This window comes from Miniopterus natalensis, chromosome 1, assembly GCF_054644295.1.
Source record: "Miniopterus natalensis isolate mMinNat1 chromosome 1, mMinNat1.hap1, whole genome shotgun sequence".
Taxonomy (NCBI): Eukaryota; Metazoa; Chordata; class Mammalia; order Chiroptera; family Miniopteridae; genus Miniopterus; species Miniopterus natalensis.
In genome coordinates this window covers 198,437,009-198,462,552 of record NC_142081.1, presented here as the reverse complement: position 1 = coordinate 198,462,552, position 25,544 = coordinate 198,437,009, and the positions used below count along the sequence as shown (strand labels likewise).

At 57.9% G+C, this 25,544-nt stretch overlaps 2 protein-coding genes across 2 annotated transcripts in view; one reads left to right on the top strand and one right to left on the bottom strand.

Annotated features, from left to right (window-relative positions):
• CRMP1 (collapsin response mediator protein 1) overlaps window positions 1–13,131 on the top strand; it is a 37,395-nt gene extending 24,264 nt beyond the window's left edge. Inside the window, exons 5-14 of the mRNA XM_087817068.1 lie at window positions 1,866–1,927; window positions 2,731–2,811; window positions 3,914–3,982; window positions 5,393–5,513; window positions 6,424–6,580; window positions 7,004–7,145; window positions 7,925–8,095; window positions 9,554–9,733; window positions 10,039–10,204; window positions 13,023–13,131. Coding sequence (XP_087673194.1) covers window positions 1,866–1,927; window positions 2,731–2,811; window positions 3,914–3,982; window positions 5,393–5,513; window positions 6,424–6,580; window positions 7,004–7,145; window positions 7,925–8,095; window positions 9,554–9,733; window positions 10,039–10,204; window positions 13,023–13,114 — 1,241 coding nt within the window. The 3' untranslated portion in view covers window positions 13,115–13,131. The remainder of the gene's footprint in view (window positions 1–1,865; window positions 1,928–2,730; window positions 2,812–3,913; window positions 3,983–5,392; window positions 5,514–6,423; window positions 6,581–7,003; window positions 7,146–7,924; window positions 8,096–9,553; window positions 9,734–10,038; window positions 10,205–13,022) is intronic.
• A 1,535-nt stretch (window positions 13,132–14,666) lies between these two features.
• Window positions 14,667–25,544, bottom strand: part of EVC (EvC ciliary complex subunit 1) — a 39,574-nt gene continuing 28,696 nt past the window's right edge. The window contains exons 13-21 of the mRNA XM_087828339.1: window positions 25,230–25,339; window positions 24,258–24,468; window positions 23,284–23,490; window positions 21,975–22,119; window positions 20,150–20,261; window positions 17,952–18,078; window positions 16,507–16,600; window positions 15,747–15,858; window positions 14,667–15,628 (exon numbers count right to left, since the gene is read on the bottom strand). Of these exons, the coding sequence (XP_087684465.1) occupies window positions 15,547–15,628; window positions 15,747–15,858; window positions 16,507–16,600; window positions 17,952–18,078; window positions 20,150–20,261; window positions 21,975–22,119; window positions 23,284–23,490; window positions 24,258–24,468; window positions 25,230–25,339 (1,200 nt within the window). The 3' untranslated portion in view covers window positions 14,667–15,546. The remainder of the gene's footprint in view (window positions 15,629–15,746; window positions 15,859–16,506; window positions 16,601–17,951; window positions 18,079–20,149; window positions 20,262–21,974; window positions 22,120–23,283; window positions 23,491–24,257; window positions 24,469–25,229; window positions 25,340–25,544) is intronic.

Below are 25,544 nucleotides of genomic sequence, written 5' to 3'. Positions count from 1 at the left end.
CAGCGTCACTGTTAATTTGCTTTGCAGTTTTGTTTTTATTGGGCTCTTAGGTTTTCTGTTTGCTCCCCTCTAAGTCGTGATGTGCGAAACATCTTCCTGTATTAACATTAGTTTGCATTTCTCGTTATTTCCTTAGATTTCCGGGAGTGAAATTCTGAGGTCAAGGTTTTAACATTTTTTAGTCTCGGGACACTTAGTGCCAAATTGCTTCGCTGAAAGGTGCACCCATTTGGACGCCCCCGAGCCCACGTCTCCTGCTCCCTGTGTGTTCCCACCATTGGGTGCTACTGCTTCTAGGGCATCCTTGGTTTGATGGGGAGAGTCCGTCTCCCATTATACATGCCGTTCTCTAATGGCTAGTTATATTTAACGTTTTGGGTATGTTTTTCCTTGTGTGAATGTCGGTTGCAGTCTTTGCCCACGTACCAGTTAGGGTTTTTGTGCCCAAGTGCTCTGTGTCAAGAAGGCTTCATCCCCTTCAGTGCGGTCCCTGTGAGTTTGTACAGAATCATCGCCCAAGGAAATTTCCAGTCTGTACTGGGCGCCTCCTTGTCTGCAGCTTCACTTCCCGCGGTTCCAGTTATTTGCGGTCAGCTAGGGGCCGAGACTATGAGGTGGAAGCAGCAGGGGGTAGAAAGCTCCCCGCAGCCTGGCCGCCTGCGACCAAATCCCACCCTTGCACTTCTCGGCTGTGGGACATTGGGCAAGTCACCCCGTTGACTTCTCTGAGGCTCTCTCGTTGGCTCCTCCACATCCATAGCATCGGGGCCCTGGTACCAGGTGTGAGACCCACAGTCTGGGCTCACTGTTAATTCTCTAGCCCAAAGATGGAAACACCCCAAATGTCTACCTGGGCTGTACAAAATATGATCTATCCATGCAATTGGATATGATTCAGTCTTAAAAAGGAAGGAAATTCTGCCACACACCACACCATGGACGAGCCTCGAGGACATGCTCAGTGAAGTGAGCCGGCCATAGGGACAAACACTGTGTGATTACACCCTGGGAGCCCAGAGGAGTCGCAGTCATAGAGCAGAGTGGTGGGTGCCAGGGGTGGCGGGGGCGGGAGGGTGCAGGAGGTGGTGGTTTAATGGAGACACAGTTTCATTTTGCCGAAAGGAAGAGTTCTGGAGATGATGGTGGGAATGGTTGCACACCAGTGTGAATGTACCGAAAACCACCAAATTGGACTCTTAACAGTGGTTTGTGGACAGAAAAGGGGCTTCTATGGAAAGTAACCTCACAGGGTTATCTGATCATAAACCCCTAACTGGGCTGGTTTTGGCGGGGAGCCCAGCCCCAGACTTGTGACTTTAGTAAGAGGTTCATCTTTGCCTGAAGCCAGCCCTGCCACCTGTTTCTGTGCCTCTGGGCTAACGTGCCTTTGAAATCGCTGTGCCATCCTCGAGAGAGCACATGACCTTGTTAACTGTCCCGTAGCCCACTCCTGCCGACTGCGCCAAGTAAATTTCAGTATAAGAAACATCCAAACCTGTAGAGAATTTTTATAAGTTTATTTGAGCCGAAGTGATGACAGATTTGGGTGCACCTGAGATCTTGCTTCCCCATCCTGTGTCGTCTCTGCGACTCGAATAAACCCATAAAAATTCTCTACGGTTTGGTCATTTCTTACGTCGACAGGTTAAGATGGCAGATTTTATGCTCCGTGTGTTTTACCACAACTGATAAAAAGCAGTTCATTTGCTCACAGCCTGTTTGGACTCGGCTGGGCGGTGCCCCCGCTGTGAATCCCGGTGTCGCCTTTCCACCCTGTCCGTTTCCGCTCTGTACTGTGCTTGTCGATGTACAGGAGAGGCCTGCTTTGCTTTCCTTAAATGCATTTTTCTGTTTCCCTTGAACAGGCGTCAACTCCTTCCAAGTCTACATGGCCTATAAGGATCTCTACCAGATGTCTGATAGCCAGGTAGGTCCCCTGCACACCTGCCCCGGTTATAGGGGAGTCCAGTGGACTTCAGGTAATGCCGGTCCTCAAGTGCTGCAGGCCTCCCAGTGCCTTGTCCCCCACTCCCTGCCCCTGAAAGCCCCCGGGGGAGGGGGTGTCTTGCACACGTGGAAAGCAGTCAGGATTCGAGAGCCCCGGGGAGGGAACAGGGTGGCGCTGGTCTCACCCGTGTGAGGGTGGGGTTGCAGCTCCTTCGTGGGTGGGAGGAGCCGGGCGGTGGGCAGAGCCCGTGTTGGCCAGTCGGTGATGCCGGGCAGGCTGTATGCTGTCCGGGTATTAGAGCCATTGGAGCACACGGCCCCTCCGCCACCCACTGTGGCCTGGGACATGGCTTACAACCTCGTGAAGAGCTGCAGGTCTCCCGGGGAGTGTGGGTGGCTTCAGGACAGGCTCAGCAGGTCTAGTTACATCGGTTCAGTAAAACTAAGAAGGACGTCTCCGCGGTCGCCACCAGAAGGCGCCACGATGGAGCAAATCCAGACAGAGAGCCAGGGGGTCAGGCCGGGCACTGAGACCGAGGGCGCAGGCCTGCCGTGCTGTGTGCTGTGACTGACCGGTTCTGCCCCACCTCAGCCTCCTTGGGGTCAAGGGCAGATCCTTCCCGAGGCTCACTTGTCCTTGAACAAGGCCTTCCATCGGTTGGGACGGAGCGGCCTGCGCGGGCTCTGCTGGGGCGGGGAGGGAGGGCAGTGGGAGCAGAGGACCTGTCTGTGCCGAGGACCCTGCTTGGCATCGTCTCACCCCACCCATGTGCCCGTCCTTAGCTCTACGAAGCCTTCACCTTCCTGAAGGGGCTGGGAGCGGTAATCCTGGTCCACGCGGAAAACGGAGATTTGATAGCTCAGGTGAGTGGTGTGCGTTCCTGCCCCTTCCACCCCAGTTTGCCCCCCCCTTCCTTCCAACAAAAAGAGTGACTGACATTTAAATGATCCTGCACAGGGATCTGTCCGCATCATAAACTCTCTGTCACCATCATCTTCAGTAGCCGAAATTATTCGGCGGTTCACTTAGATCCACCGCAGCCGTTGGATCGTGAAATCGTTTCCAGTTCATGTTCCTGTCACACGCCCAGGCTCCTTAGCCGTGGACACAGTGGGGAGTGGGGATTTTTCACGGGCGACACGGCCCGGGGCTCCCCGCAAGGACGCTGGTACAGGAACTGCGGGAGTTAAAATTAGCAGCCGCATAGCTGACATCTGGGCAAACTAAAAATAATTCTTTTGGGGAGAAATGAAAGCATTCCTGGGGCAAGAAAGCCTTGGAGCAAACGGGCTTGAATCTGGGCCATGAGCTCAGGGAACCATTTCAAGGTTATGTGACAGGCTTGGGGGAGAGGCGGCCTGCGGGGGGATGGGCGGGCACCGGGAAGGGGAGCCTGCGTGGGGATCGGGCCAGTCGCCGCCAGGCGATGGGCCCTGAGGACACAGCGGGTGGGGCGCCAGGTGGTACACGTGCTTCCTGCTCCGTTCACGGGGACTCGGGAGGCAGGTGCTCCTGTCCCCAGTGTAAGGAAGAGAAGACTGAGGCTGGACCAGCCCGCCCAGAGTCACAGAGAGGGTGCACCCTGGAGCCGGGCTCCCAGCTCCGGGGGCTTTGATGTCCGTGTCTGTGCACCCCCCATGCACCCCCTGTCGTCCCGGGAGAGGCCTGCGGGGGAGGCCCCGGGGCTGGGAGGGCGCAGCTGGTCCCTGAGGCTCATTTGTTACCCCTGGCTTCCTCTCGCTGGCCCGGGGGCTGCACAGAGAGCAGGTGGGGACGCAGTTGTCTGGGGCTGCAGAGGGAAGGTGGGCAGGTGTCCTGGAGGAGCAGGGAGCACTGGGTCGCCGCAGCCCAAGTTCGAGCCCTGCACCCCCGGTCCTCAGCTGTTCACCCGTCTAAGGCAGCGGGGGTTGGAGGACTGGCCTCTCCCCGCTCTGACGTTGTCACCGCTGACTTTCTTTCTCGCAGGAACAAAAGCGGATCTTAGAGATGGGCATCACGGGTCCCGAGGGCCACGCTCTGAGCAGACCCGAGGAGGTAAAGGGGCCTGGCACGTGGTGGGACTCTGACACCGCTGAGCTTGCCTGATGCTGTTCCAGCTGGAGCAGCCCGGCCAGAGCCCCTGCTCCCTGCCATGCCCCCTGCATGAGCACCCCAGCACAGGTCCCCCCTCAGGGTCTGCCCTTGCACTTGGGAGCCCTGGGGCCTGCAGGTCAATCAGAGGAGCCAGGGAGAGGCTCTGCCCCCAGAGCCCGGGAAGTCTGGACACTCATACCAGGGCCCCACGGACAGTCCAGAGTCCAAACTGCATATTTGAGATAAGAAAGTGGAGCCACACGTCCCAGGCCTCGTGCCTATGAAACGGCTGCTCCTGCCCGCTGCCCGCGGTGTCCCTGATGAGTCCCCCTGGGAGTGGCAGAGTGTGTGTGTGTGTGCGTGTGTGTGCATGTGCAGGTATGTATGAGCATGTGTGTGCATGTGTGTGTGTGTAGGGGACAGAGGAAGACAAGCAGGGCACCCTAGCAGCCTTTGAGTTGAGGATGTTCCCTGTGTCTTCTTCAGACCGTATCCGTCCTCGGGATTTCCACTCTGGGCCTGGCCCTGGCCCTGTGCCGGACACCTGGGGACACAACACAGTAGACAGGCCCCTCCCCCAGGGGCTCCTCCCCAGGGGCTCCACACATGAGCCCACGAGCTACTTGTTCCTGGTCCCTGAGGAGCTAGGACAGACCCGCAGGCGGGGGCCACAGACTTACATCAGGTGGATGTAAGTCACCCGCAGCAGGACCCTGTGTATCTCCTCCTAGCAGACCATGTGGCATAAGAACCAAATACAACTCGGCTTAACGCTCTCCTTTTTTTTTTTTTCAAATATATCTTTATTGATTTCAGAGAGAGAAAGGGAGAGGGAGAGAGAGAGCTAGAAACATCAATGATGAGAGAGTCATTGATCGAGCCCACAACCCGGGCATGTGCCCTGACCGGGAATCGAACCCTGATCGCCTAGGATCCTAGGTCGATGCTCCACCGCTGAGCCACGCCCGGCCGGCACCTTTTGCTTTTTAATCCTTACCTGAGGATAGGCTCACTTTTCATTGATTCTAGAGAGAGGGGAAGGTGGGGAGGGGGAGAGAAACATCAATCAGTTGCCTCCCCTATGTGCCCTGCTGGGGACTGAACCTGCAGCCTGGGTGTGTGTCCTGACCGGGAATCGAACCCGTGACCCTTCAGTGCACAGGCTGACGCTCCAACCCACTGAGCCGCACCGGCCAGGGCTCTTTCTTTTGTTAAAATCTACAGTCTTTTCCGCCTTTGCGACAGTAGGTTTTCCTCTGACCGCACATGAGGAGGGTCGGAGGACTCTGGGCAGGGAGAGCCCCGGGCTCTCGGGGTGGGCGGCGGCTGCCCTCCACCCCTCCCGTGACCGTGGATCTGCTGTGCCCCCAGCTGGAGGCCGAGGCCGTGTTCCGCGCCATCACCATCGCCGGCCGGATCAACTGCCCCGTGTACATCACCAAGGTCATGAGCAAGAGCGCGGCCGACATCATCGCCCTGGCCAGGAAGAAAGGTGCGCAGCCCCGCGCCGGCCTCCCGCGGGGCCCAGTCTGCAGGGAGGGGTGTCCAGCGGGGTCAAGGTCACTGATGGGATGGAGGCCCTGCCCGCAGACTCGCTGCCATTGCCGGGAGCCTGAGCCTCCCCCCACCCCGGGCTCCCTGCAGTTGGAAAGGGAGATGGGAGGACGGCAGAACACAGACGTGTGGCCAGGTTTAGGTGATTCCTGGGTGCCCTGGGCCCCGTGTGACCTTGGGTGACGGTGTCTGAGCCTCAGTGTGGCTGGGTGATCATAGTGGCTGTTAGCGTTTGTCTCTCGTGCCAAGACCGTTCTGGCAGAGGTGCGCCTGACCCCTCCCTGGAAGCGGGTGGAATTTGGGAAATTGCGCCCTCAGGAGGCCCTGGGTAGGATGCACAGCCCCACTCCCTGGCCCTGGGTGGGACAGCTCTGAGGCCAGTCACAGCCTCCCAGGGGTCCCCGTGCACTGAGCTGCAGGTGCCCACAGCCATGACTTGGTGATCACTCACCTTTTCTGGCTTCTTTGTCCCCTGTATGTCATGTCCTCAGTCCCCAGCCAGTGTGTCCTGGAATCACCTCCCAAATATAATGAACTTGGCTCCTTCCTCGAGGATCTGCTCCTGGCAGGACCCGAGACCGCAGAGCATGTCTCTGCCTCGGTAGACGGATCTGTAACAGGAGAGAGTTCTGTCCGAATACTAACAGCACCACCCAAGAGCTGGCTGAGTGGCCCACGGGTGCTGGGTGCCTGGGGCTGGGGGTCTCCGGTGAAGCCTGGAAGGATAGACCATTTATTACCTTTGGCCGATTTATTCTCTGCAGCCTGAGACCTTCTACTTTTTGCATCAGTATCTCCCACTGGAGACCCTTTGCTCTTAACCACGTGTGTTTGTGCTTGTCTCCAAGGTCCCCTCGTTTTTGGTGAGCCCATTGCTGCCAGCCTGGGGACCGATGGCACCCATTACTGGAGCAAGAACTGGGCCAAGGCGGCAGCCTTCGTGACCTCCCCTCCCCTGAGCCCAGACCCGACCACGCCCGACTACCTGACCTCCCTGCTGGCCTGGTGAGAGCGGGGAGGGACTTCAGGGATTCGGGGGGCAAAGGGTGAAGGGTCCTCCCCTCCTCGGCCCAGCTGTCCTAGGACCAGAGTATTTTAGGGTAAGAAAGCCTGGCCCTCTTCTGGCTGGATTCCTGTCCCAGGCGAGGAAGAGGAGTCTTGCCTGGGGAGCCGTAACCAGCCCAGCCCAGAGCCCACACTAACCTAGAACCTTCTCCCTGTGTCTAGGGCTCCTTCCAGCTTTCAGCAAGACACCCACGGCCACAGGGCCTTTGCACGTTGCTTACTAGTGCCCGTGATGTGCCCCAAACCCCTCCCCAGAATCTCTGTGGGGTTTTCAGTTAGAGCCCATGTCGAGTGTCCAACGTCGGGGTTTGCCCTTCGATCTGAGCTTAGCCCTGAACCCCACCCTGGTTTTGTTCCCACCAGTGGAGACCTGCAGGTCACCGGTAGTGGCCACTGTCCCTACAGCACTGCCCAGAAGGCAGTGGGCAAGGACAACTTCACCCTGATCCCCGAGGGCGTCAACGGGATCGAGGAACGCATGACCGTCGTCTGGGACAAGGCGGTGGTAAGGCTGCACCCCATCTCCCCCCAGGAACATTCTAGAAGGCAGTGCATCCTGGTCCTTCGCTCTCCTTCCTGTCTGTCTTGGAGGCCGAAGCAGAGCGCATGGGAAGGGCCCCTGAGCAATGGGGACTCTGAAGGAGGTGGCACCTGCCTGTGGCCCTCCACCCTGGCAGCCGTGGCAGCCGTCAGTGGCAGCCGTGGCTCCTTAGGAGTGGTACATGTTTTGTTTGTAACCACATTTGAGTTCCTGGAAAGGTGACTTTCACTGACTTAAAACCAAAGGTATTTTTTTCTTTAGTTAATGCTCACCCGAGGATATTTTTTCCATTGCTTTGTTTTAGAGAGTGTGGAAGGGAGGGAGGGAGAGAACGAGGCAGAGAGAGTCGGACAGACGTGGATTGGTTGTCTCCTGCCTGTGTCCAGACTGGGGCCAGGGGATTGAACCTGCAACCCAGGTACATGCTCTTGACCAGGAATTGAACCCAGGACCCTTCGGTGTGCAGGCTGACACTCTACCACTGAGCCACACTGGCTAGGGCCAAACTTGTTCCTTTCTAGTAACGTTGGGCCCAGACCCTGGCAGGACCCTGTGACGCTACTATGCGGGTACCCGCGAACCTGTGAGCGCTTGGTTCGGGTGCCGCCCTAATGGGGCCCGGAGCTCTCCCAGCGGGGGAGGGGAAAGTTCTCCCAAGGGCCCCCCTGCAGGTTCGGGTCATTGCCTGTCTGCCTTCTCCCGGCCCTACTACGGGTGGTCTCATCGGTGGGTCTCACCTTCAGGCTACCGGCAAAATGGACGAAAACCAGTTTGTCGCTGTCACCAGCACCAATGCGGCCAAGATCTTCAACCTGTACCCCAGGAAAGGGCGGATCGCCGTGGGCTCGGACGCCGACGTGGTCATCTGGGACCCCGACAAGGTGAAGACCATCACGGCCAAGAGTCACAAGTCGGTAAGGCCTGGTTCACCGGGACGCTCGCCCCGGGGCCGGGTGGGTGTCTTGCTCTGCGGGCGTTTCAGGGACCTCCGGGCAGAAGGATTGCGAGGCTCCCGGCTGGGTGAGGCCTGGTGTCCGCGTGACTCAGCCACTCGGCGCCTCTGCAGCTGAGGGCCGGGGTCCGAGCAGGCCCGCCGGGCGGCTGTGAGACGTGCTGTCTGTCTGTCCGCCCCACCCCACTCTTGCCCGCAGACACGCGGGTTCTCAGGCTCGGAGGGGAAGCACGCACCCCAAGATTGTTCCTCCGGTTCAGTTACTGAGCTGCAGGGGATTCGATCCGGTTTAACCTCCTGCTTCGTGTCCACTGCTGACGGGCAGCTGGGGGAAGGGCTGGACTTGGGGCCACCGGGCTTTGCGCAGCCCAGGGGGCCTGTTCCCCGGGGTCCAGGCCCTGAGCCTGTGGCGGGAGGTTTCTCTGCACTTTGTGTCTTACATGCCCCTGACTTCTTTTGTTGTTGTTAATCTTCACCCAAGATATTTTTTCTATTGATTTTTAGAGAGGGGAGGTGTGAGGGGGGAGAGAGAGAGAGAGACACACAGACAGACATCAATGTGAGACAGACACATCAATTGGGTGCCTCCTGCACGTGCCCCGACCAGGGCTGGGGATCGAACCTGCAAACAAGGTACGTCCCATTGGCCGGGAATTGAACCCGAGACCCTTTGTTGTGCGGGCTGGTGCTCTGACCACTGGGCTCGCCGGCCAAGGCTCGCATACATTTTGTATCTTTTGAATTTCTTTACCATATACAGGACCTACTTTTTAAATAATCAAAAGCAGCCGGCTGGTGCTGGCTGCATTCGCTTTAGGAAAACTGAAAAGGAATGTGTATTTGCAGGAAATGTTTTGTCTTTCAAATTAGCAAAAAAGAAAGGGAAAAAAAAGAAAGAAAGAAAGAAAATATAAACATGACCTTCCGCAGAGCTGCAGGGGATTCATAGACATGAAATCTTGAGGGGTCTCCCCGGGGCCCATGTACTGTCAGTCAGTCTGAAGCCTCCAGAGTCTAATTTGCCAACAGACAACGGGTGCCGTAGAGAGCGTATGTCCTTGACCGAATGCTTCAATTTTAGAAAACTACCCTCTCCTAAAGAAAAAAAATATTTTTAAAACGACACAGAAATGTCTGTCACAGAGCAGCCTTGTGGCCTAACCCCAGGGGCCCCATTCACATGTATGACGCCTCAGACCATATTAGTTTGATTATAGAAAACCACCCTCCACCTAAATGCCCAGTAGCCAGGGGTTGGTTATGCAGATGGAAGAGTGCGGTGGAATATTACACAGCCCTGAAGAAGGCGTCTTCGGAAGAACCCTGGGAAATGCCCGTGATCTGAGGTTGAGTAGGGTCACCGTTGGGCCCACGTGGCCGGCAGGAAGCTGTGAGGGCGCAGCGTGGTTCTCGCCCGCAGGCGGTGGAGTACAACATCTTCGAAGGCATGGAGTGCCACGGCTCCCCGCTGGTGGTCATCAGCCAGGGCAAGATCGTCTTCGAGGACGGCAGCATCAACGTCAACAAGGGCATGGGCCGCTTCATCCCGCGGAAGCCTTTCCCCGAGTACCTCTACCAGCGCGTCAGGATCAGGAGCAAGGTGGGCGCCCAGGGCCCCTGGTGCGCAGCGTCCGCAGACATCACAGCCTTGCGAGCCTCCCTTTGCTCATGTGTCACCCGAGCTGTGACACTGTCCCCCACCTCAGGGCTGGAGTCAACCACACCATGGGGGTCCCAGGGCTTTGCAGACTGAAGGGAGGGGCGCATGTGTGTATGTGGAGTTAGGTACCTTGTGGGGTGTGTGTGTGTCCCCGAGGTGACCTCAGGTCACTGTCCTGCCCGCAGGGCTCTGAACGAGAAGGCGCGTGCACCTGGCCCATCACTGGTCCCCCCCTCCCTGTTTAGGTCTCTGGATTACAAGGGGTCCCCAGGGGCATGTACGACGGCCCCGTGTACGAGGTGCCAGCTACACCCAAATATGCAACTCCCGCTCCTTCTGCCAAATCCTCGCCTTCCAAACACCAGCCTCCGCCCTTCAGGAACCTCCACCAGTCCAATTTCAGCTTATCAGGTAGGGACCCAGCAGCCGGGGCTCCACACCCCGGTGGTCGCCAGGGGCTGCACCCCCCGGGAAATGACCTCACGGCCTCAGGCACCTGAGGAGGGGACGGGGCATCCCCTCCACCTCTCCTCTGGGTGGGGCGGCGTGGGCCGGGGGGAGGTGAGAAAGCCCAGAGGCCCGTGGGGGCGGCATAGGGATGCCTGACCCTGGCCTGTGCAGAGTCTGCGTAGAAACTGGCTCATCCTCAGTTACACGGGGGTCACCTTTACACCGTTCCCGGGAGTGGGGACGCAGTAGCCCCGTCTGCCCACTGGGCCTGTCTTCCGCCTGTCCCTTCACTGCAGTTTATCACGCTGCGGGGCCTCGTGACTATTTCGTCCTCACGACAGCCCTGTGCGTAGAGCGATACTACTCCTGTTTCTTTAAAGAGGAAATCGAGCCCTCGGGAAATTCAGCGTCCAACAGCCAGGGCTTGGTGCTCAAGACCTGTGTGGACAAAATCTGAAGTTGGTTGGCCTGGTCCTGCCAACGCTGTAAAGGCCCCAGGGACAGACGGCCCACAAGGTCACCACAGCGGGGAGGCTGCACACGGTGGGCACATCGAATTGGGATCCTCCCGCCAAATAACACAAAAAGCTTGTGCTGCAGGCCGTGGTGGGTCCTAGGAACACAGTGAGGAGTTAAGACAGCCCTCCGGCTCTTCCCGGGGTCAGCAGGCTGTTTATTGATGGGCCCGTAGTAAATACTTTAGGCTCTGCACACCAACATGTTATAAGATGAAATGGCTGTTAAAATGCAGCGATTTAAAAATGTGAGAACGATTCCTAAGTCACGGACTATAAGAAACAGGAGGTGGGCTGAGTTTCGTCAGGGGGTCCTAGTTTGCTGCCCCCAGTCCAGCAGGAAGGAAGGACATCGAAGCAGAAAAGGGGAAACGTTAGGGGGGGGGGTGGCAGAGAGAAGATGGGACGTCAACTTGGGGGGTGACAGGCCTCCACTCGGGGAGTGTCTAGCTCAGTGATTACGCGATGGGGACGTGGATCGGGGGTCCCCCAGTCCAGTCCCTCTCCCTTCCCAGGAGCCTTTCGTGCAAGAGCTCCTTTTACAGGGACGTGATCCTAATACTCACAGGTAACTAGTATTTTTTTTTAATTTTTTAAATGTTTTTATTGATTTCAGAGAGAGAGGAAAGGAGAGGGAGAGAGAGAAACGTCAGTGTGAGAGAGAGACATCCGTTGGTTACCGCCTGCATGACCCCTGCTGGGGAGGGCCCCTGCCTCCCTGGCTCTCCGGGGCCCCAGCCCCGCCCGTGCCAGCCTCACAGCGGTGGCACAGGTGACTTCATTTGCTACCAACAGCGTCTGTGCTTCCCGACACCAGGAACAACGTCACACGTGTCCTCTCACACATCTGCGTGACATGCCGTCAAGGTGTAGCATGATTTATCACACTGGCATCCTTTTGTCCAGCGGGTATTTTCAGAGAACCTGACAAGTAACCGGGAAGGTCCAGGGGACTGTGAGGGTCAAAGGTAGTAAGCGGAGGCTCAATTTCGGGGCCCTTAGGAGATGCTTGAATTACCAGGAAGATACACTGTCTGCCAGTGAAATGAGAGAAAATCAGTCAGTGCTCAAATCCAAATTCCTAGTGGCCGCCCGGCTGGTGCGGCTCAGTTGGTTGAGTGTCGTCCAGCCACCAGGAGGCCACCGGTTTGATTCCCAGTCAGGGCACATGCCTGGGTTGTGTGCGGGCTGGACCCCCAGTCCGGGGCGTGCAGGAGGCAACCCGTGGGTGTTTCTCTCATCAGTGTTTCTATTTCTCTCTCTCCCCTCCTCTCTCAAATCAATTTTAAAAATATTCCTAGCAGCTCACCCAGATCACATCACGTCACAGGTGGAGGGGCCTCTACTCTTACTTTACAGAAATGGAACTGAGGCCGAGCAGGGAGGGGAGGGGAGGGCGTGTGTGATTCCAAATGACCCAAATTGCAGGCATGGTTCGTTCCAGAACCCCAGTCTCCTGACTCGAGGGAGTTTTCCCTGCAACACCCCTCTTCCCGGCATCATCTACTATATGCTGTTTATCCGTTTAATGCTTACTCCTGAGCAGCAGGCACTGGGCTTGGTGCTGGAACTTTACATCTTTATTTAACTGCAAGAGGTGTGTGAGATTAGGATGATGATTTAAAATTTAAAAAAATGTGACCACCCCCCCAGATCTGCCCATTGCAAATGAGGTAATTCGAAGTCTGAGTAGTTCACACACACGCACACACACACGTCTGCACACACATGCAGCCCAAGCACAGCACATGCATACAGGCCTTTGGAGCGCTGGCCCTGTGCTCAGGGTTCTGACTGCGGGTTCTGACCTTGTGGTAGGATCAGGTTCTGGATACAAACCAGTCAGTGCCGACCTCAGGCTTCCCCGCCCTTTAGGTGTGTCCCCCAAATTGCTCACCTGTGAATTGGGAGTAAAAACACCCCTTTGGTAGTATATCTTGTGCTCTGAGCTCAACAGCCTATGTTAAAGCACCGAGTCTGTGCCTGCACGCAGTAGGTCCTCAATTCATGTTTGCCCACCTGCCTCAAGAACGTGAAGCCAGACAAGAAAGAGCTCAGTGTGGTCAGGGCTGCAAGAGGGTGAGCCCAGGGCCTGAGGGGCGCAGAGGAGGAAGCGCGCCCTGTGGGGGCCGGGGGGCCTTCCTAGGGGTGAGCCCGGACTGGGCTGAGGGCTCAGCGTCTGAAGGCCGGGGACATGGGAGGGACCCAGCCCCCAGGGGCAGCAAGCAGAGCTGGGGACAGAAGTGACCGGCTGTCTCTTTCAGGTGCCCAGACAGATGACAACAACCCCAGGCGCACCGGCCACCGCATCGTGGCGCCCCCTGGGGGCCGCTGCAACATCACCAGCCTCGGTTGACGGCGGAGCGGAGGAGCTCGAGTGAAGGATTCTGGGAATACTGTCCACTCCTTCCCCGGCTGTGTCTTTCAAGCCCATAGTTTTTTTCGGTACGATGGGGGACACCTCGAATGCTGTTCTTCCCTTTTTCGTTTAGGAGGAAGTGGTTCTAGTGTGGTTCGTTTGCTTGGCAACCCCGTGCCCCGCAGTTGTGTCCACGCCGATGCCCACTCGAGCTCGGCACCTTTCCCCACGCCCTCCCCGCGAGCACCGGTCCCGGCGTCGCCCGTCCTGTCCCCCCCCCGCCCCGGCCCCGTGGTTCCCGAGTGGCTCCTTTGCACCCGTAGCTGTTCTAGGGTAGTTGATGCATGTTGCTGAGTTCCGTATGCAAGTCCGCGCGTCTCACGGCGCATGACCGAGGACAACGTAGGCGCCAGGCCGAGACCTCAGGCCCTCAGGGCAGCTCCCCGCTTAACACGAAGACGTCTACCCCTTGTCCCCACCCTCAGTCTGCGCTGGACGGGAGCCCCCCACCCCTGCCGAGACCTGTGAGTCCTCAAAGAGGCAGGGAGCTTGGAGAAGTGTCATCCGCGTCCTGTGTCGGAAACCCCGGTCTCTGTGCTGCGTGTCACTGGCCATGATGTCTTTCTGGTCTGTGTGTCCTTCCGGCCAGCTCTGGACGCCGGGCCGTGCCAGGTGCACACTCGGAAAGGGGCCTCTTGTCCCCGTTTAGGGCCAACGACCGTGGGGTGACGGCTGCTTCCAGTGGCCCATGTCTTTGTCCCTCTGAGGTTGACGGGGCACTCAGATTTTTAAAGTTTTGTACAGTTTTCCTTTGTAATCACCCCCATTTTTACTTAACAATTGACTTATTGTGGCTCTTATTTCTGAATTCAAAGCTTGTGAAAAAATAAATGGCCCACTGGCCCGCCTGGGGTGTTGTCATTGAAGAGTTAATTAGGGGTTCAGTGCCCCAAAGTGGCAGGGCAGAGTAGCTGGGGGCAGGGGAAGAAGGGTCCCAGGGCATGTGGCCTGTGACACACTCCCGCGGGCTGAGGGAGTGAACCGGTCATCTGTGCGAGACCCGCGGAGGCCGAGGCAGCCAGCAGGACTGCCTTTACCGTGACTTGTCACCATCAGCCATTCCCACGTGGCAGCCACCTGCCTCCAGAAGGCCTCTGTGTGGAGGACCCACGTGGCAGAAATGAAAGTGATTCCTGTGCAAACCAGGTTCTCAGAAGGCCGCAGGAAGGACTCTCGTGAAGGATGCTGCAGGATAAGGAAATGATTTATTTTGCCGCGAGAGGGCGCTGGTGGTTAACTTTGGAAACGGGGACCGGCTGACGCCCTGAGGACAGGTTAAAAACAATGCCGTGGTCATGGGTCACTTCTGTTAAGGAGCCACTTTCCTGCCTACAGGAGTCTGATACAGGTTATAAGAAAGAAAAGTGCAGGTCAAGAAAATCCCCGAAACAGTGCCTCCCAGAGCCGAGAGCCCCCCATAGTCTGCGGATTCGTGGAAACACTGAGCTCTCCCTCCTGGATGGCTTTAGGTGAGGGGTGATGGCCCCAAGGGGACATCGGGTGGTGTCTGCAGACGTTTTTGGCTGTCACACTGGGGATGCTACTGGCATCCAGGGGAGAGAGGCCAGGGGACTGCTGAACATCCCACAATGCACAGGACGGCCCCTCCCCAAACCATCTCACCCCAAACGCCCACAGCGCCGAGGCTGAGAATCCCCGATTTCAATGAAAAGCTCAGTTTTCTCTCTGGGTGGGGAGACTTCTCCTGGAAGTGACTTATGTGGGCCGGTCTGGAAGCTCTGGGCGTTCTCGCCACCCCCCGGGGAAACAGTGACCCTGAAACACTCCTCAGGAGGGGGTGCTGCGTGCACCTCTGTGTCTGGGTCGGGGGCCCTGGGACCCAGACCCCCAGTGACCAGGCCTTTGCTGCTGGCTGATCCCAGGACAGGAGTGGGTCCAGGTGAGAACCCTGTGGCAGTCAGTGGCCAGGTTCACGGGACGGGGGGGGTGAGCATGGAGGAGAAAAGTCCTGACCCAGAAAACATCAGCCACACCGTCACTCCCAAGAGGCAGAGAGCAGGGGCCCAGGGCTGGAGGGAGCACCTGGCGCTGGGGGAGGCAGGGTCGGGGGCACCAGGGCACAGTGGTGGGCACTACCGAGCCAGGAAGAAGGGATCCCCGAGGGACGGAGCCGAAGACAGAACTCAGCGTGTGCCCAATCCTGCGCGTCTGATTGTCCGGAGAAGCAGGGTCTGCAGCACTCACTGTTTTTCAGGCACATTGACACCATCCACTCTCCACCTGTGAGCACGGGGAACCCCGCCATCGCCCGGGCCAGCGGGTCCCTCCTCGGGTTTCTCACGGGGCGGGGGCGGGGGCAGGTGCACTCAGACCGTCTTCAGGTTCTGTCCCCAAGGACAGGCCTCAAACTACAAATTGCTGCTTTTCTTCAGTAGCTTCTTAGGATTCTCCCCGTCACCTGCGTCACTTTCCTGTGGGCTCAGCCTTTTGCTGTGAAGTGTGGGAGAAATGCAGTCAGGGCTCTGATCCCAGGTCTGGCCGGGCGCACACGCACGCTGTAGGTGCTCCACAGGCACCCACGGGCACTAAGCCGGGGGCCCTGTTTTACCTGAGTGATGCTGAGGGGTGTTCCCCGGAGGCAGGGTCGTCGTTGCTGGGCCCCCCGGGGTCTCCTCTGTCCCGGACGGGGGGCTTCTTCTTTTTGGTCCTTAGGGGCTTCTCTGTGAAGACACAGGGACCCAGACATGGCTCTGTGACTTCAGGCAAGCGACAGCCTCTCAGCCTGACTCCAACCCAGCCTGTCTCTGGGCCGGGCACACACTCGGAACCTTACTGCTATCACACCCATTTAACTTGTAGGGAAACTGAGGCCCAGGGGGTAAAGTGCTCTAGCCACACAGCCTATAAGTGGCAGGGCTGGGATTTGAACTCAGGGCCGCCAGGCTCCCGCTGTGTTTCCACAGCAGCCGGCTGACTGGAAGATGCCTGAAGCGTAGGAACCTGAGTCACAGCCACAGTACGCAGACTTTATTTCAAGAGACCTGTGAATTCTTACACACCTTCCCGTCACTGCCACACCTGGTGGTGCACTGGTATCTCCAGCAGGGGGAGGAGTCAATAACCCCACTTTGCAGATGGGGAAACAGAGTCAGAGATCAGACACGGCTGGTGAACAGCAGGCCCAGGAATTGGAATTACTGATCCCCGGAGAGCAAGGAGGCCCCAGGGATGAGCTAACTGAGGCCGCTCATTTACAGATAAGAACAGGAAAGCCCAGAGAGGGTAAGTACAGTGCCCAAGGCCACATAGCTAGTTAGTGGCGGCCATGGGACTGGAACCCATATTCCCAGCCACCTCCCACGACTTACCTGACGGTCCACGCTTACTCGAGGACGGTTTGCTCTCGGCAAGGGGCACCCGGGCCAGGGCCGCCAGCTCGGAGATGAAGCTCTGCTCGGCCTCCTGAATGCAAAGCGAGGCGATCAGCAGGCCTCCCTCTGAATCCCTGCACCAGGATGGGGCTGACGCCTCCAGGGCAGCTGAGGGCATGTCCCCGGCGTGGAGAACTTTCCCAGAAGCCTCCAGGGAGGTCAGGGGCAGGGCAGAGGCCGTGGAAGGGAGGGAGCCAACATTAACCAGCTCCTGCCAGGTAACCCCTCCTCACACCGGCCACGGGTCCCCATCCTACAGACGAGGGCACTGAGGTGAGGCGGGCCACGAGGGCCACGGAGGTGACGGCGGCTGGCCCAGGAGCTCACCCACTCCTGCCTGACTCCAGTCTCAGTTCATAACTCCCAGCCCTGGGGTTTAACCACACAAACCTGGATCCATGGCTTATAACAGTGTGACCCTGGATAGTGACTCAACCTCCCAGAGCCTCAGTTTCCCCATTTGTAAGTGGGATCCTAGTAGGAACCTGCTCCTGGGCTGGAGGACATTAGGTGGTACAGGTGGCCCTCTCAGCCAGTGAGTGTATCACAGACCCTCACTGGCCCTGGCTGGTGTAGCTCAGTGGTTAGACACTGGAGGGTCATGGGTTCGACTCCTGGTCAAGGGCGCGTATGTGGCTTGCACGTCAGATCCCCGCCCAGGTTGGGGCGCCTGTGGGAGGCAACCAATCGATGTGTCTCTGTCATATCGATGTTTCTCTCTCTCTCTCCCCTCCCTTCCACTCTCTAAAAACCAATGGAAAAATATCCTCACTCCTCAGATGAGGCTTAACAAACAATTTAAAATAACAGGCCCTCAGTAAATGTTAACCACTGTCACCATGATTCTCGTTGCTGTCACCACCATCGATACCACATTCGTGGCGCATACTCTGACGGGGCCCGACACTCTCACAGCCGCCTCCACTCTGCAATATCTGGTTTTCTTTAAAGGCGATCGATTGGCCTCACAGCCTCGCTTTATAATCCCACACTGATGAATTTTCTGCGATGAGATGCCCACCTTCTAGCACAAGCACTGAGCTTCCGGTACGTTCTACGTCACGAACAAGCCTCAGTCCCCAGCAACACCGCCGAAATGACACTGATAGCCCACGAGCTGCCGACCCCACCCAGGGAGACGCTCACTGGACAGGACCGATCGGCGCCCAGGCCTGGCCTGAGCTGGGCGCTGCAAACACGTGGGACCCCCAGGCTCACAGCAGATCCACGAGGCTGACGCATCACCAGCCGGTGAGACTCGGCAGGGCGGAGGGGGCCCGAGCGGGAGTGCAGGCCCCTCGCAAAGGCCCCACTGCCGGCCTCTGGTCACAAGGCCGGTGTTCTGCTATCCCTGCCTCGCCCAGGCGTCTCCGAGCTCGTACCTGGAGCTGGGTCTCCAGCTGCGCTTCCAGGAGGTCCAGGCCCCTCGCCCTCTGCTGCCAGGTGTCCAGGCGGATGCACTGGTGGGCCGTGAACTGGGCCAGGAACCTCCCCTGCTGCACCCGCATCCTGGCGGAGGGAACCGAGGCGTCAGCGCCGCCCTGGCTGGCGGGGGGTCAGAGGCCCGGCGCAAACCTTCCCCCAGGGCGGGCTGCGTCCTGCGAATTAGTGACCGATAGCGTAGCCGCCTTGAGCGCTCAGAGCCACGAGAGAGTGGCCAGGACTTACTGCGGCCACAGGAGAGCCCCCCCGACAGGCTGGCTCATCACAGAAGTGATTAACTCGGGGGGTTTACAGACTGTCTCTGCACGTTTTTCACTGGGTCCTAGGAGTGGCTTGGTGATATCAGTAGGCCAGAGAGCAGAAAAAGGGGGGGCAGGAGGACCCTCTGGGGTCCTGAGGTCCTGCAGCTGCAAGGACATGTGAGAAAACGATCTTAACCCCGGGTGGGGCCCATCGTGAAAACTGCAGAATCACCCCAGCCCCTCCCCTGTGAAACAGGAAGCCCCTTTCCCAGGAAGCCCCTTTCCCAGGCAGCCGCATACGAGAAATCATGAGACCGGCAGCCCCGTGCCTCCGAGCGGTGGACAGACTGAGCGGAAAGCGGGTCCCTGACCCGACAGAGCCCCCCTTTCAGGGGCAGAGCCCTCGCCTGCCTGCGTGAATGCCCTCCCTTCCTCAGCTGACGGTTCTCTGGCCTCCTCCATCCCATCACCCTGCTTCCAGGATTGCTCTCTGCCTCCTTCTCGGTCTCTTGTGGCTGATTTTCTGAGAGGACCCGAATTTCTAGACCTGAAGGCAGCAGCCACCTTCAGCATCACAGGCGGCCACCCATGAAGTACCTGAGGCACAAAACTTCACCTTGCTTTTGCTTCACCCTCTCTTCTGCCAGTGACATCTTTCCTCTCTTCTTTCTATTTGCCTGGCAAACTCCTATTCATCCTACAAGACCCCATCATCCATCCATCGATCCACCCATCCACTTATTTGTTCATTCATGAAAGTCTCTCTGGCCTGCCAGGTTCTGTGCTGGGTTTTGCAGCTGCAGGGGTGAGACTCAGCCCCTGCCTTCACGGAGCTCCACACTGAGCTGGACGGGGAGGGGGCAGGCATGGGACAACTAGCTGTGATACTGCAGCGGTCAGTGCTCCGGGCCTCAGTTGCCCTGGAAACCCCTCCTTATCACAGGTGGTGCTGGCTTTTCTCCAGTTTGGGAGGCCACACAATGTCCTCAGGTGTCCACACCCTAATCCCTGAAACCCGTGAAGATGTTACGTGGCAATTGGGACTTTGCCGTCCTGGTTAGGGCATGACTTTGGGATTTGGAAACAACCCTGTGTTACCCAGGTGGCCTCAATCACCGGAGCCCTTAAATCAGAGAAGTTTCCCCAGCTGGAGTCAAGAGATGTGGCAGAAGAAGGCGGAGAGGTCCTCAGGCAAAGAGAGCCCAGGTGTGACCAGGACGCATTGCTTTGGGATGTGGGGGCCACATGCAGGGACCAGAGAGAGGCCTCTAGGAGGCCAAGGGGACCCCCAGCTGACAGCCACATCAGGGAACTTGTTCTACAAGAGACTGGATGCTGCCAATGACCTGAGCGAGCCCGAGACAGTCTTCCCAGAGCCTGGAAGCAGGGCCCCGCCCGGGCACGCCTGGATTTTGGCCACGTGGGCCTCGGGGAAAGTAGCAGCACCGCCCAGGCATCTGACCTGCAGAACGGTGAGGTCACCTGCTACCTGCGTGGTCTGCGGCGGGTCCCTGGTAAGGAAACAGCAGGGACGCTGTCTGTCTCGCTTCCTGCTCCTTCCCTGCACCTCCCGGGGCCACGACCCATAAACAACCCCCCCATCCCCCCAGTCCTCAGGCCCCGGTCTGCTTCTGGGGGCCTCAAGGTATGAATGAGGGGTGGTGCTGTGTCGGGGCTGTGAACGCCACTGAGAACTGGAAAGGAAACCCGGCCACGCTGGACGGCTCATGCCCGACGGCTCATGCCCTGTGCCAGGCCCTGGCAGGGCCGTGTGTGGAGCCAGGAGCAGGCAGGGCTGGGCCTCCAGGCAGCCGAGGATGCTGACCCTTGCAGGCCACATCCGAGGCTGGGGGAGACATGCGACGTGCAGGGCAGCTTGCCCTGGGGGGCCTCACCTCTGGTGGACGCCTTGGGAGGCTTCCTGAGCTCTGCCCACCACCTCGCCCGCCAACGGAGGGTCACCGAGCTCCTGCTTTTTCCGCAACTTGTAGTTTTCCCTTCTCTCTCCTGGAAACGAACACACGACAGTCAGACGCATGTTTGAGGACTGACCCTGTGCCAGGTCCGGGCGGGTGCTGGGTACAGAGGTCAGCAGGACACACCATGGAGTGCCACTGACACGGCCCCAGCGGTCCACCCCGGAGGGCCTGGGTGGGGAGGATGCCGCGGCCTCCGCCGCAGACGGGCAGGCCCCCAGGAAAGCAACCGTGCTCTGCCTCCAGCCGCTGGGCCCCCGCTCTTGCTCCAGGAGAAAGGGAGGCATGTACGAAAGATGTGACAGAGAGGACACCCCAACAGATGAAACCACGCCAGGCGGAGGAGCGGTCCGGCACGCAGAGCTGCGGGCGCGAGACAGATGCTCCCTTTACCGATGTGGGTGCTGAAGTGGGTGCTTCCCAAGGATCTGGGGAGTCTGGCCTCTGAAGCCTGAGGTGCAGGGGACTCCTACCCTGACCTAGCTGCCACGCCTAACTAGCCACCCACCTAACTAGTCACTATACCTAACTGCTTCGACACTTGCCTAGTTGTCACACTTGACTCACAGCGAGGCAGGTATGGCAACTAGTTGTCCAGCAGGCCACCTACCTCGCTGGACCTGAGCTTTCTAGCCCTAGAGGGAGGTTTAACTGGATGGTCTCCAGGGCTATGACATTCTGTGAGTTTTAAATAAAAAATAATTTGAGGAATGAAGAAAAAAACGAGACGTTAATGGGGCCTGTTAAGCTCAGTTACACTGTATCAGTTCATTCACTGGGCAACCCCCACATCAGAGCTGGGGTATCAGGGAAGCAGGAACTGAGCACATGGAGGGTTGGCTGAACCCTAGTCCCACAGATGGGGAAACTGAGGCCTCAAACGGGGATGTGAGCACCCTGGTCCTGAATTTCCCGGTCCCGGCTGTCTCCCACTGGGCAAGACCAACCCTTACTCTGGAAAGCCGTAATGAAGGGTCTGTAGGGCTGGCATATTTCTGGGCATGGCCCAGATTTTATTTAAATCTAGGGTTCAAATTCCCCAGGACAGGGAAGACAGGGGCGCAGCTGAGCTCATTGGGAGGGACCGCGCTCACAGAAGCCCGCCCCAGGCCCGCTGCCCAGCGCTCATCTCGGGCCAGGTCCACCTCCGGCCCTGGGACAGTCCAGGCGCGGCCCTCCAGAGAACGAGGGGACCCTGTTCTGAGGCCCGAGGCAGGGAAGGATGTTACAAAAAGTGGCCTTGGAGAAGTTGGCATTTGTCCATTAATACACAACGCCACTGCTGGCCTTGGGGGTACTGTCCACGCCGTTTCCCAGGGTCACCCTTCACGAGAGCCCCCGGGGAAAACTCTCTGGGTCTGGGGAGCCCTGGATGGGCCACCGGCCTGTTCTCATTCACAGTCACTGCGAGAGCTTTAATCGAAGACGTTTCCATCTTTCCGGCCACCAGGAAGCCCAGAGCCCAAACCATGTCACCACTTAGTAGAAATCTGATGACCACGAAGTATGTCCCAGGTAAGGGCCTCACCTAACTCCATCTCACTGCCCCGATTCACCTATTTTAAAAAATCCTGCTTTACTGTATACATGTGTTTCTTTAAGTGCCTTTTAAAGAGGCTTTTGGGGACAAAACGGGATAAGTAAGCAAAAGAAACATTAAAAACAGAAGATTTCCAAAAATAAAATTGGAAAACTCTGAGCGGGCCCGGCTCCTGGCTGCGGGGCTCCCCCCGGGGTGCCGTACCCTGCAGGGTCTGCAGCTGCTCCAGTCTGCGGTCCTCGTGGGCCTGCATGACCCTCCCAACCTGCTGGTAATAGGCCTGCGTGAGCCGGCCCACGCCGGCGCTGGTCACATACACGCTCTCCACGGCCGCCTCCAGCAGCGTCCTCTGCGGGCAGGAGGGACAGGACTCAGCGGGAGGTCGCATGCTGCGTGCCCCCCACCCCCCGGAGCCCCAGCTCCCGTCTCCCAGCCACTCCCAACCCTGACTGGTGGGGAGCAGGCAGGGAGTGTGTGGTCGGTTTAAACCAGTCGGTAACACAGCGTGGGGCGAAAGTAGGCCTGAAGCTGTTCATACGGAAAACACTACAATAATTAGTAAAGAATAACCCAGGAATAAACTCTGTGTTTCATGTACTCACAACTGCAAACCTCCCTTTGCTCCACCCTGTGCTATTTCCCTTGGTCAGGGACGGTCTAGGGCTGGGTGTGGGACCCCAGCCAGTCAGATGCAATATTAGGGAAAGTCAGCCCGGGGAGGGGGCTTCCCTTTCCGAACATGAAGGCGAAGCCTCAGTGCAAGTCAAAGACTTTGCCGCTTTCCTCTTCAGTCCTGGGATGCAGATCTGGTGTCTGGAGGGCCGGGGGCCACTTTGAGACTCTGAGGCAACCAACTAACACTGAGAATCGTGGGTCAGAAAGGAAGAGCCTGGGCCTTGGTCTCATCGCAGAGCCCCCGAGCCGGGAACCACCTACCTCCACACGGCTTGTTATGTGGGATGAGTAACTTCTATTTATTGAAATATGTTTTCATTGATTTTAGAGAGAGCAGAAGGGCGAGGGAGAGACATCAACGAAAGAGAAACATTGATCGGCTGCCTCCTGCACCCCTGCTACTGGGGATTGAGCCCACGGCCCGGGCATGTGCCCTGACTGGGAATCGAACCCTGACCTCCTGGTGCATGGGACGTCACTCAACCACTGAGCCACGCCGGCCGGGCAGTAACTTCTATTTATTTGAGTCATTTTTGGAGGACTTTCTGCTACCTGCAGTTATATTCATTCCTCTGTGATATGCCTCTGACCCAAAGCAGAAAGCGGGGAAATGCAGAGGTGCCCATCACTGGAGACTTGATGGGGGGTTAGCATCCCTACCGAGGGTCCAGGTTACCTTCATCAGATGGTGGGCAACCTCTGCAAGACCAAAAGCTCCTGGGAGGGGACAGCAAGTACGGCGCCCAGGCGGCTGCTCTGTCCAAATCCCTCCTCATCTGCCCCTGCCCCCCCCATCCTCTTGCCTTCAGGTTCCCCAGGGATGGGGGCTGGCGCACACCTTGAAGTCCTCCCGGTCCTTGGCCCGGCTCTTGGTGGCGGCCGTCCGTGCGTGCCCCAGCAGCGCCTGCCCCACGGCCCGCTCGGTGTGCTGCTGGAGGAGCCGCCCCGCCTCCTGGGCCTCGGCCAGGAGCTGCTGCTGCAGCTGCAGCCGAGTCTGCTGCAGCTCTTCCTCCAGCCTGCAGGTCTCCTCCTGCACGCGCGCCTCCTGCAACGGACAGCAGGGCAGGGGGGAGCCCAGGCTGCTGCCCGGCACAGGAGCCCGGCCGGCACAGGCACCAGGACCAGGACACTGGTCCACCTGCTCAGAGCCCCAGGAAAGTTGGGGAAGGGATGGAGAAGAGGCAGAAAGTGGAGGCGCCTGGGCTTGCAAACCCCAAGACAATGGATGAGCTAGGTGCCTGTGGAAGGTGCCCCCAACCCAAGGCATTTGGGGAGCACCAACTGTGTGCCCAGCGCCACCTGCAGCCTGTCACACATACAAGAATGTCCTTGGGAGCGATGAGGACAGGGGCTCAGAGATGTTAAGCGACTGTCTAAAAGTCACACAGCAGAGCTGGGTTCTGAAGCCAGATCTGAGTCTGAGAGTGATCTGGGGCATCATGGAGGCCAAAGCAGGGAATATGGGGCCCTGGAGTCTGCTTTCCTTGTAGGAACGTGAGTCAGAGGAGGAGGGGAGGGGTCAGAGGTGGGGCAGCCTGCTTCCCACTGGGCTCTCCTGGGCAGAGCGAAAGGGTGTGAGCTTGTCCTTCACCAGTGGGTCAGAAAACACCCGCTACTCTGATAGCTCCGTGGCTGCCTGAGACCTGGAGTCAGCCTGCCTGGGTTTAAATCCCAGCCCTGTAACTGACAAGTTCTTTCTTTGGATTTGTTAAAACCTTAAAACAGATTACAGGGCCCCTTCTTTGCAACCTCCTGATGACAACCCACCCGTCCCCGCTCTGCTTTCATGTGCATTTTCAGTATAATTCTCACCAGGGCTCTGAGCAGCTGCCACTGGTGCTCGTCCAGGCACTGGGAGGAGCCCTGCTCCAGGGCGTGCTGCTCGCGCAGCTCCTGCAGAAGGCTCCTCTTGCTGGACAGCCGCATGTGTGTCAGGGTGGCGATGGCACTGCTGCGCAGGGCCAGCCTCCGGAGGGCCGAGCGCAGGAGCAGCTCGTGTCCCTGCAGGATGTACCGCGTAGACCTTTGGGGAGAGCGGGCAGGGGCTGTGGGTCAATGCTCCTGGCTTCTCTGAGTGCGGTGGTTAATTTTATGTGTCAGCTGGACTGGGCCACGGCTGCCTGGACAGCTGACCCAACATTGTTCTGGGTGTTTCTGGATGAGATCAGTATTTACATCGGCAGACTGAGTAAAGCAGATTGCCCTTCCTGATATGGGTGGGCTCTGTCTAATCAGTTGAAGGCTTGAAGTAGAGAAGGGCTGACCCTCCCCCAAATGAGAGGGAACTGCTCCTGTCTGCCTGCACTGAGCAGGGACATCACCTTTTTCTGCCTTTGGACACAGACTGAGATACTGGTTCTTCCCCTGCCTTAGCCTGCGGCTTCCTGACTGCACCCGACACCACCAGCTCTCCTGGTTCTCAGACCTTCAGGCTCAGGACTGGGACTATGATGGGCTCTTACGAGTCTCCAGTTTGCCAACTGCGGGTATTGTTACCTCTCAGCTCCTTTCTCCCCTCTTGCTGTCTCTATAGGGATAGATAGGTAGATAGGTAGGTAGGTAGATAGATGATAGATGATAGGTAAAGACGATAAATAGATAGATACACATATACACACATCTCCTTGGCTCTGTTCCTCTGGAGAACCCTAATACACTGAGCTATCAGGAAATGCCCCAATAATCACACCACACTAACAGACAGGGCAGTCAGTGTGTCTATCTTACAGGTGAGGAATAGGGTGGAGTGTCACACAGGATGCAAGGTCCCAACCCTGTACTCACTCTTCAGTGAGGCCACCAAGCCGGCCCAGCACGTTGCGGATGATGCTCTCATGGTTGTCCCGCAGGTGTGTCTGCAGTTCAGTGGACAGCGCATGCTCTTCCATCCACACCTAGACCCCAGACAGAGGGAAAGGGTCAGCTCGAGTTCATCTCATCCATCACCACTGTGTTGGAACCTGCCTCTTATCTCTTCCTTTTTTTTTTTTTTACATATATATATATCTTTACTGATTTCAGAGAGAGGAAAGGAGAGGGGGAGAGAGAGATAGAAACATCAATGAGACCCGACTGGGGATCGAGTCCACACCTGGGCAT